Source organism: Etheostoma spectabile, chromosome 14 (assembly GCF_008692095.1).
Source record: "Etheostoma spectabile isolate EspeVRDwgs_2016 chromosome 14, UIUC_Espe_1.0, whole genome shotgun sequence".
Taxonomy (NCBI): domain Eukaryota; kingdom Metazoa; phylum Chordata; class Actinopteri; order Perciformes; family Percidae; genus Etheostoma; species Etheostoma spectabile.
This window is the reverse complement of record NC_045746.1, coordinates 4,115,476-4,126,097: the sequence shown is the minus strand read 5'-3', so window position 1 is coordinate 4,126,097 and position 10,622 is coordinate 4,115,476. Positions and strand designations below refer to the sequence as shown.

The window sequence follows — 10,622 nt, the reverse complement described above, 5'->3', positions numbered from 1 at the left end:
GAGAGAGAGAGAGAGAGAGAGAGAGAGAATAAAGACACTGAGACTGAAAAAGCAGTAGCCCTTCAAGTGAATCAGCTGCATGCTTGGTTTGTGCTCATTACTTTGAGGCATTTCATTGGATAAAAGCTATCCTTCTTGCTAATTAGTTTAAAGGTGAGATGATGTAATGCAGATGTTTGTCATCTGAATTATGACCCAAACGGCAGCTCTCCATCTTGGTTTGAACCTGTGTTTGCATAAATATTCAAAAGCACAAATGCCTCCATCTTGTTATCAAAATGTTCTCCAGCGGAAGAGAAAATGGCTTCCCAGGTGAGAGACCATCCACTCCCTGCAGTCAGGATCTGGTTATTGCATCTCCCACAGGATGTGTAAAAAGAAGTACAGGCTGTAATTGTCTTCTGACAGCAAGCGATACATATGAACAGCCTCTGTTTCAGTGTGTGCAAGTAACCTGTTGTGACACGTTATGGTGATACTGTGGTGTGTCCGTTGTAAGATATCTGAGGAATACCGTTGCTGGAGTTGTCCAGGATCTCCTGGAAACACAAATGCACTTTATAACTTAACATACACTGCCCAAACACAAACTTCAAAAATCTTCTTACGTCATGAAACATGCATTTGCTATCATATCCTTCTGTACCTTCTCGGTCATCTCATGCGAATGATGCAGCGAGTGTTCCCTCTCCAGGAACATCCTCTGCTGCTCAGAGCTTGCCAGGCGACAGGTGAGCCATGTGGATAAGGTACAGAAAGAGATCCCTGGACAAGACAGGAAATGGGAAACCAGCTGAACAAACAATGGAAGAAGAGCGGGCTGTCCTATCTTTAGTATTTTATGCTTTTTTAGCCATGCTAGTGATGTCGTGAGAATGACAGCCTCTTTATGGTGGTTGGTCCATCATGTTGGTCCAAACTGAAATATCTCAACAACAATTGGATGGATTGCCATGCAATTTTGTCCAGACATTCATGATCCCAAAAGGATGAATCCTAAATACTTTGTTGATCCCCTGACCTTTCCCTTTAGCCCTACCAGCAGGGCAAAGATTTCACCTATCCATTGAAATTTCTTGAAAACTATTGGATGGAGTGCTGTGAAATTTGGTACAGATGTTCATGTAATCCTCAGGTGGTGCTTAGCTTTTCATCTTCTGCAACCATCAGGTATTTTAAAGTGTGGGTTTAATGTGTACTACATTGGTTTATGACCAAACAGATGGAAAACAAGCGGCATCCGTTGTGCTTTATGCTAATTAGCAAATGTACAATGTCTAATTAGCATACTGACAAGCTTGTAGTGAATTGTTGGATCTTTGTAAATTATAGTGTGGTCTAGACCTACTCTATCTCTAAAGTGTCAGATAACTTCTGTTGTGATTACAATTGAATTAAATTGAATCGCATTGTCACTTTGAGCATTTTAGCACGTTGACATCAGCATTTACTGCTATATGATGTTAGCATACATATGTCAAATAGAATAGACTTTAATAATTGTGTTTAACTGTGTAAAGGTAAAGGTACTTTATTGTCACATAGATATACAAGTAGCAAAATTCCTTTTCTGCATTTAACCCTTCCCTCAAGGGAGCAGTGGACAGCCATTTAAAGCGCCCGGGGACCAACTCCAGATCTGAGCTAGTGCCTTGATCAAGGGTACTGACTGGAGAACCTAGTACATGCTTTTTGATGTGTTTTGCATTTCATCACAGTGTGTTGTTATTTTTTGTTTACCCAGACAGGCCAGAGTCATGGCAGCCAGATGGATTGAGTGCAAGGAGTCTGGTCGTTTGTTCAGCGCCCGAACAAACTGGAAGTTTAGGATCCCACCAATCAGACCACAAATACAGCATGCCGAAAATAAGATCATCTGAGGGACAGAGGCAGAGAATGGTTGATGTTAATGCAGACTGCAGAATTGATATTTTATCTACAAAACTGTAAGCAAACAGACAAAATTTGATGAGACGGGAGATAAACTACTACTGAGCTTCCATAATGTTGTTTTGGAGGATGGTTGCGGTGATGAGTAACGCGTATCAGTCAAAATAAATCTCATTTTGTATTAGAAAATATTGCAAAGATTGTAAATATGATAGCATCTATTTGTTTTTGTGTCAGATTTGCATGTTACGGGGTTGGTTCCTTTCAGTATTTAATCAAACAAACTCTATAGATTACCTCCTTAGAATAGTAAAGCAGCTGGAAAACTCAAACAGAGTACAAAAATCCAATTCTTTTCCCAGAAGGATCTGATTGGAAAATGACTGCAGTTCTGTTACTTTGCGATGTGAATAATAAAATCCAGTCTATTTAATACTACTCCTTGTTTATTGTGCATGCACGTGCACATGTGTCTATTATGGCTGGAGTTCAGGTCATCTTTCATTGCTCCCAGAACAGATGCCTTTATTGCCTTTAACCGCATGAAAAAGGGCTTCTCCAATTTCAGTCATTAACCGGCGAAGTGTGGAAAGCGACTGGCAGGACTCCGGAGGCCAACCGACCTAATGCAATCATCATCCCGCAGGCAAACAATGAGTAAGGGGATGGAATGAGATGAGGAATAAAGATTGAGAGAGTCAGAGCATAGAAGCAAGAAGGATGAGATTGAACAGAGAAGGTAGATGGATGAGGGGAATGAAAAAGAGGAAGTCACGACGATGAAAATGGCAACAGAGACACTAGGTGGGGTTGGATGGGGTGAGAAAGAGGGAGAGAAAGGTTGAGAGATGTCTCGGTTACAGTGGATTGTGCTGACATTGATCCATCATTAGTGCCCTCCCTGCAGGAGACAGAGACCGCGAGGGAGAGGGAGAGGGAGAGAGAGAGAGAGAGAGAGAGAGAGAGAGAGAGAGAGATGTTATTCAGTCCAGACTGTGATGCGATTACAGAGCAGAAAGATGGGATTTCCAAAGATGGAAAGAAAGACAGAAAGAGAAGAGGAGAGGTGACTGCTTGTCTCCTCTGGTTTCCTCAAATGTCTTTTTCAGAACACATGCACTGTATGCACCTGACAGGACAACACACACACACACACACACACACACACACACACACACACACAAACAATCACACAGAACCTTTAGATCGTCTTTACTTAGAAACTTCCTGGGGATAATGTGTAAATAATCATGACACAGACCATTACAGTAATATATTTCTATATTCGGATCCTTCAGAGTGTATACTCATGAGAGTTGATGTGTGTGTATTAATATTTGATGCATGATGGGTGACAGTAGGCTACATAATATCAATGACACAATTCACTGAATAGCAACAGTATTAGTGTTCAAAATTGATTATCTTTCGAAGTGAAACACTTTTCAATACATAATAATGAATAGTTATTTGGGTTTCATCTTCATCACCTTTCACAGGATCTTTTTCCTCAAAAAATGCCAATCATCTCAGAAATTGTATGTTGGTTTTGTTCAGTTTTGTTAGTGTTGTAGCTTTTGTATTTGTGTTAAACCGTCTCGGCCACCATAAGATCAATAGAACACTTGTCTGTTAAATATGAAGCTACAGCCAGCGGGCGCTCATCTTATCTTAGTAAATAGATACAAATACCTCAGGGTTATGTGCTGGAATATTTCTTGGCTGGGGACCAGTTGCCAGGCAACCAGTAGAGACTCCAAGAAGTTACTCACCCAGACCAAGAAATAGTACACATACTACACATACTACACATACTGCACTCATGTTTTTTTGCCAGATTAAAAATAATATAGTCTCGCATTACCTTTCTCCACAGCGCTGTGGAGTAGGGTCAGGCTAGTCACACAACCTACCAGGATGGGAGAAAAATGTGCTCTGGTTTATTGGCATTTCTTTAAACCAATCACAATCGTCATGGACGGATGCCACTGCAATGTAGTCTCGAGAAGGAACTTGTTTTGGAACATGTGTACGTTTAAAGGTTGTTTTAGTCGTGCTAAGCTAAGCTAACTGGCTGCTAGCTGTAGCTTCATATTTAAAGTACAAATATGACACTTGTTTGGATCTTCCCATCTAACCCTTGCCAAAGGAAAAAACGCATTCCTAAAAATGTCTAAACTGCCGCCGCTCCCACCACGCGCATCACGCCTAATGAAAAATCATCATAGTCATGGTAATTATAATGCCAATATTATTTCAGTATAGAAATATTAGGCACTTTTTTAGGCATGTATATCACAAAACAGGCAGAACAATAGCTATATTCAATTGCTCAAGAAAGTAACAATGATGCCCCCCCTCAAAACACACACACACACTCAACTTCCCAAACTGTGGTAAAGTCGGTTTTACTTGAGTTTAACTCAGCTACCTCCCCTACACATTGCACAAAGCTTATTTTTTGGGGGGGAAAAAACTTTCTTACGTCACAAACTTTTATTTAATAAATATTTTTTTATGTCAAAAAAGGCTTGACCTTTTGACCTATTTATGTCAACACATTTTGGTGAACTCAGCTAACTCCCCTACACATTGCATGAAGCTTTTTTTTTTAAACATCCTATGATTTTATAAATATTTTGTTATGTAAATAAATTATGTAAATCTATAATGTCATATGTCATATATATACATGTCAAAACACTGTTGTTGAACTCAGCTAAGTCCGCTACACATTGCACCTTTTGAGGTCAAAACACTTTTGTTGAACTCAGCTTACCCCCCTACACATTGCACAAAGCTTATTTTTTTTCAAAAAACCCATCCTTTGATTTTTTAAATACTTTTTGTATGTAAATAAATGCTATAAATCTATTATGCAGCTTGACCTTTTGACCTATTTATACAAAAAAAATATTTATAAAATTAAATTAATTTATTAAATTTTTTTTTTCAAAAAATAAGCTTTGTGCAATGTGTAGGGGAGTTAGCTAAGTTCACCGAAAGTATATTGACGATATATTATATATTCACGAATAGATTAAAAAGTCAAGCCCAAAATAGATTCATAGCATTTTTACACAAAAAAAATATTTATAAAATCATAGGATGTTTTTTTTTTTTCAAAAAAAAATACGCTTTGTGCAATGTGTAGGGGACTTTCCAATCTCAGTGGTCTGTTGGATCGCACCTGACAAAGTTTGGGCTAAGTCAACTTTTTTTGGAAATGGCCTAGAAAAGACAGCAGGAGTCAGGAGCCGAGAAAAGATAGAAGAACCAACTGTGAGATGATGCCCTTGCATTACTTGCAGGTAAGACCGTGTTTAATCATTCTTCAATAGGGAAATGTGCTGCTAAGGTAATGGTTAGCCCATGCATTTACCTCAAACTAGCTGACGTTATTGCTAATGCTAGCAAACTCAAATATGTTATAACTTAGGTGCAAGCTAAAGTGAGAATTTACTGTTAAACATTATTTATGCATTTTACAAGTAACTGATGCCAGCTAGCTGTTACTTTACTTTAGATATTGAGCAGTAGTTTATGTTTATTTTGACGTGACGGTGGTCCGTACTTGGTCACAGTAACAGTTAGCAGTCAGTGCTAACAATTCCTCTTCCGACCATTTATTACCGTGTAGCGTGCGAATAATAGTCTTTAGTCAGGCATTAAGCAAAGTTTACCTATAAGTGTCATTTGAGACCGCACATTTTGGCATTTGCAATGCATAATAAACCCACGAACATCTTTAGGATTGTCATTCAGTAGAATTCATCAGGCTACAGTCTCTCACACAAATTGGGTGATGTGTCGGATGTGCAGTGGGACAGAAAAGGGCTCTTGATAATAATGAAGTCGTGCTTGCAGTATTGCTGCCATAGCTAGCTTAGCCACATCTGAATGTGACAGAAGCTAGGCTACGTGACAAAATGAACTTGCGTTTTGTTTGCCTGTATGTCAGGATGCAAAGGCATGCTGGTGAAATAGAAAAACGTTTTGTAGTAGACAAAATGTTCTCGTAAACCATATTTTAGTTGTATTCAGTTAAATGGTAATAATGTCTAATGTTTAAGTTTTAGAAATGTAGTCTTGTGTAAGGTGTAGGTCTATCATTTTGCTTTTAGTTCTGTAGGTATGATATGAACATAAAATGTCATTATGAATGCTATAAAGCAACATTGTTGAATTGTGTTCAATATTGCAACTCATTCTGTTATGCTTTTATATTTGATTAGATTAGATTCATCAAATAGTTGATAAATAAAGCAAGCTTTCAGTTTTAAATGTTTATATTTTTTTTGGTATAAGAGTCTTTGTTTGACTATTTTGTCTCTTTCTATACTGATCCTTTTTCTGATCCTTCATATTTCTAATATAATGCAGGGTCAATGCTGAGATATGTACAAGGAGCATGTGACCAAGAGGACGATACAGACACCGAGCACCCATCTACCAGCAGTTCAGGCTCACATCAACCCCAGCCGGCCAGCAGGTCTGTAGGCTCCACAACAGTACCAAGCCCTGCAGTACCAGCAGTTTAGGGACAGATACACAGCAAAAGATCTTAGATTGACATTGATAATATTATCCACTTCTTAATTCTTGATTGTGTGTGTTTTAGCTGATCTACATAGTGTGTTTACAAAGTAAAGTAAAATTGTGTGACTTTTCTGCTTCTAAATTGTTGCTTTATTGAAGAAGATTGCTTACTTGTATACTTTTGCTTTAAAGTTTGTAGTTATGGATGATTATTTAACTCCTGCAAAGATTTTGCACATCCCATAATTGTGTGTATGTATGTTTTGGCTGTTTTGTATACTGCGCAAAGTTGATTTACCTTTTATGTTTTATTTTTTCTTAGGTGTTACATTGTGATGTTGCTATTGTGTTATTCTTATTGAGTTATATGGTTGGTAATAAAAGTTAAACTGGCCAAAACAAATGTTTTTTTTGGGGGGGGCATCATAAAGAAATTATGCTTAGGGCACCAAAATGGCTAGCAGCGCCGCTGCTAATACACGTCAGAAAGGACAACAGAAGAGGCCACTGGGAAACAGCTAAATAAATACTTACAATGAGACCTGTCCTCTTGCGAGCACACAGCACTCCACACATCCCACAGACCAGAAACTGGATAGAGAGAGAGAACAACTAAATGAGTCATTGAACAGTTTCAGAAGTTGCAGTCTCAAGGTAATTACTGGTTAAGAAACAATATGAAACTTAAACTATTGATATCACTCCATCCTCCCTGTCTTGACAACAGGAAAGGGAGAATGTATTATTTACACTTGGCTATGCAGATGCAAGTTTCTCCCTCTAAAAATAGTGTGTTATTGTAGGCTTCGAGCAGGAAGGAACATTATCCTGGATGTCAGTGATTCAGACGGAAAAAAATCCACTTAGTTGAACTTAACTAAAAACATGTTTTTGTGACAAGTTACTTTCAGTTAGTTTTGTAATTGTAATAAAAAATTAACAGATTAAATGGGGCAACCTCTAGCTCACCCAGAAAGAGCGTTCGCCCCATGTAGGCTGAGTCCTTTGCAGCGGCCCGGGTTTGGATTCGACCTGCGGCCCTTTGCTGCGTGTCATCGCCCACCTCTCTCACCCCTTCCCTGTCTAGCCACTATCCCTCTAAAATAAAGGGAAAGAATCCCCCAAAAATAATCATAAAAAAGAGTAAATGAACGAGTATCACTTCTCTGTTTCAGCAGCACACTCTATAATCAAAGGTTGGAAATTTGAACTGCTCAAGGGGGAAGCGGTCAGTCAGTATAAATGACTCTCAGCTCTTGACAGGAGATCTTTGAGTAAACACGAGACAGTAGCTAGCTCAGCAGGCAGCATTCAACAGCTGTGAGGTTGAACACACATGTCACATTGCATAACAGCTTTGCAGCAACTTTATGTACACACACGCTACATGCATTCACATACAAATATACAACCTATATATTGTAATATCACTTACTGCTGTCTTTCCACATATGTACACCACTCTTGCATCTTCGAAATACTTATCTCATGTTGACTAAGCTCCAGGCAATACTATTAGTAATTTTCAGCAATAAGAATGTGTTCATAGTCACGGTACAGTATGACGTTATATGTAGCTGCTGCTAGAAATGTCAGAAACTCAGCTTATTATTGCTCATCAGCAAAATCAAAACAATGAGGCCAAGAGCGGCACTGTCACAGCAGGAGACTTATGCAGAGGAGTGAGCTGATTGTGTGTAAAAAAAAGCGTTAACTCTCCAAAGAACAGAGCAACAATTCAAGCATGAATGAATGAAACTGATCTTTAGCCCCAAAACAGAGATATCCATAGGCCAAATGGCTGTTTGTGTCTCTCTAACATCTACAGTAATAGACAAACAGATTAAGCCACATAAAAGACAAACATAACCAAAATGATTAGTCTTCACCACACACCTGGGTCTGTATACTGGAGGAAGAGACACAACTTACAGTTCTACTGTGCCCTCAAAAACTGCAAACTGTGTGATGTAAATGTGAGGATTTTTAAGAATAACTACTGATTTGTAGTGTGTTTTTTAATTGATGAATCAAAAGGTTAGAGTTATGATAGTAGTTACAATTGTATAACCTATGAAATGAGGCATTCATGAAAATCATTTAACAAAAAATTAGCTACACAATTTAAGTAAGAAGGCTGGCAGTTCCCTTGACTTTTAGCTCCACAACACCCCAGGAGATAGGTATCCTCTCTGGAGGTAAATAAGGAAAAGTAAGGACAAAAGTTGTTTTGAGGACGTACACAGAGTCCGCTCCACACCGGGGACGCGTCGCCCTGCTGCGGCTTGTGCTGTCCCCGGACCCAGCTAATGCCCACGGCTCCCAGGACGATGCTCGCCACACCCAGGCCCACCTCCACCACGGACAGCAGGAGCAGGCTCCACAGGATCTTGCGGCTGGAGCACATCCTGCCCCGGGCATCTCTCCAGATCCAGCAGGAGGAAGCGGCAGGGAGGGCGAGAGAGGAGTACGCTTCTCGGTGTTCCAAGCGCGGCGCGGCTCTACTGCTTCATACCCGGCTGAAAAGAGAGGTTATTTATCCGAACTAGAAAGTCCAAGAGGAGTAGGAAGGTTAAAGGAAACAAAACGGGAGGAATGAAACTGGCTCTGCGGGTGGATATTGTTTGTAAAAGAGGGAGAGCTCCGGTGTAGTACCTACGCATGCACAAGTGCGTTTGTGCCTGGCGCTGTCCAAGGTACTTAAGCACCGCTGCGCGCGAACACACACACACACACACACACACACACACACACACACACACACAGAAAGAGAGACGTGCGCAATCCAGAGCCGATGCCAGGAGTCCTAGAGTCGCAGCCTCCCCCCAGATGTGGAAACATTCAAACACTAATAAAGCTGACAGTTCTCAGGCTCATTGTGCAGCTCTGTGAGAGGACTTCACAGATCCCAGGCTTTAGATCGGTTGGATAAACAGTGTGAGTTAAGGCAATCAAGTTTACCTTTCAACTACAAGGTCAATCTTCTTTACATAAAAAGGTAGACGGGATAGAAAAGGAACACAATCATCAAAAACGAGAGTTTGGTGCACAGACACTTGATGTTAAAAAATGATGATGAAAAATGATTCTTCACCAATTTGGGATGATCTCCCAGCAAGTGAAAATGAGTCACGTGTAGCTTTTACAGCTCAGGACTGGCTATGCTTCTGTAGTCCCCAGTAGCCTAACTACACACCAAACAGTAGCTGGCCTATCAGTAAATGCTTAATTAATCATTTATGAAGCATCGGTCCTCCATTTATACACATTAGTAGCCTATGCAATTCCTAAACACAGTTTTATTCTTGATTATTAATCTCATCTATAATGTGTTTAATGATTGTATTTTCACAAATGATGGATTCACCATCATAGGCTACAGTAAACCCGGCGTGAAGGTCCGCTAGATGCCGGGAGTTTCCTGACTGTCATTGATTAGGAGAGGTGACCAGTACAGCCAAGGTATACTATGTTGTCAAAACTGGATGATTTAAATCTATTAAAAAAAAAAAAAAAAAAAAAAAAAACGTAGCCAATTTAATGGATGTCTTTGCAGAGCAGGGACGCATGCCCCTGCTGCTTTGCCTGGTTCGAAAATATTTTATTGGACAGTTTTTGTTTGTAATTTAGGTTCTAGTTTGCTTTCAGTTGATCCTTTTGTTTCAGAGGAATACTGTCGAAGATCTCTTGTATATGTTTTTGTAATAGCGGCTACAGCTATTGTAAGGTGTACAGAGGGGCTCATTTTTCTCCTGTGCATGCATTTACCGTAAGAGTGCCTTTGCTGCGGTTGTTTTATTTATTGCAGTAGGCTACAGTGTGAACTTTTAGGCCACTTAGTTTGAATTTGGCTGCAGTCGCTCTGAAGGACGCTTGTAGCCTCTATCTCCTCCATTTTTTCAAGATTGTTGTTCATCTTGTTTTCTTTCGTTATTTTTGGTCATTTTAACAGATTTCTTAAATTTATTAGGCAACATAGACAAACCCTGTTGTGTGGTTCTGAATCCACGTCTCTGACTTTTAATTGTGGTCTTGCCTGCGATTGATGGAAACTCGGTTAGAGAATAGGAATAAGTTAAAAATATAGGAACTTGGGTTTGAACCACAAGGTATGGTACTCTTTGGGTAAAAGTCCCAAGGTGGCGCTGTTGACTATAATTTAGCCGAGACCTCCACAGTGTACGGTCGTTGCG

General features: G+C 39.7%; 1 protein-coding gene and 1 long non-coding RNA gene across 2 annotated transcripts; one reads left to right on the top strand and one right to left on the bottom strand.

Moving 5' to 3' along the window:
* Positions 1-283: 283 nt before the first annotated feature.
* tmem196 (transmembrane protein 196) lies at positions 284-9,295 on the bottom strand. The gene is made up of 5 exons (XM_032535956.1): positions 8,672-9,295; positions 6,964-7,020; positions 1,741-1,876; positions 647-765; positions 284-539 (listed from the first exon to the last, which is right to left on the bottom strand). Exons 1-5 carry the CDS (start codon positions 8,834-8,836, stop codon positions 468-470), a joined length of 549 nt encoding a protein of 182 aa, XP_032391847.1. The 5' UTR covers positions 8,837-9,295; the 3' UTR covers positions 284-467.
* Positions 4,397-4,702, top strand: LOC116701915 (uncharacterized). The gene is made up of 2 exons (XR_004335032.1): positions 4,397-4,442; positions 4,640-4,702. It is a non-coding gene; the product is annotated as an uncharacterized LOC116701915 (long non-coding RNA).
* Positions 9,296-10,622: the final 1,327 nt, after the last annotated feature.

Bases quoted from the DNA above. Each gene is read 5' to 3' on its own strand.
- tmem196 (XM_032535956.1), bottom strand. From the start codon at position 8,836: ATGTGCTCCAGCCGCAAGATCCTGTGGAGCCTGCTCCTGCTGTCCGTG. The intron at 1,877-6,963 runs GTAAGTATTTAT...TCTGTCCCTCAG, and splicing joins GCAAGAGGACAGGTCTCATT to ATGATCTTATTTTCGGCATG. The intron at 766-1,740 runs GTAAACAAAAAA...TGTCTTGTCCAG, and splicing joins CATGACTCTGGCCTGTCTGG to GGATCTCTTTCTGTACCTTA.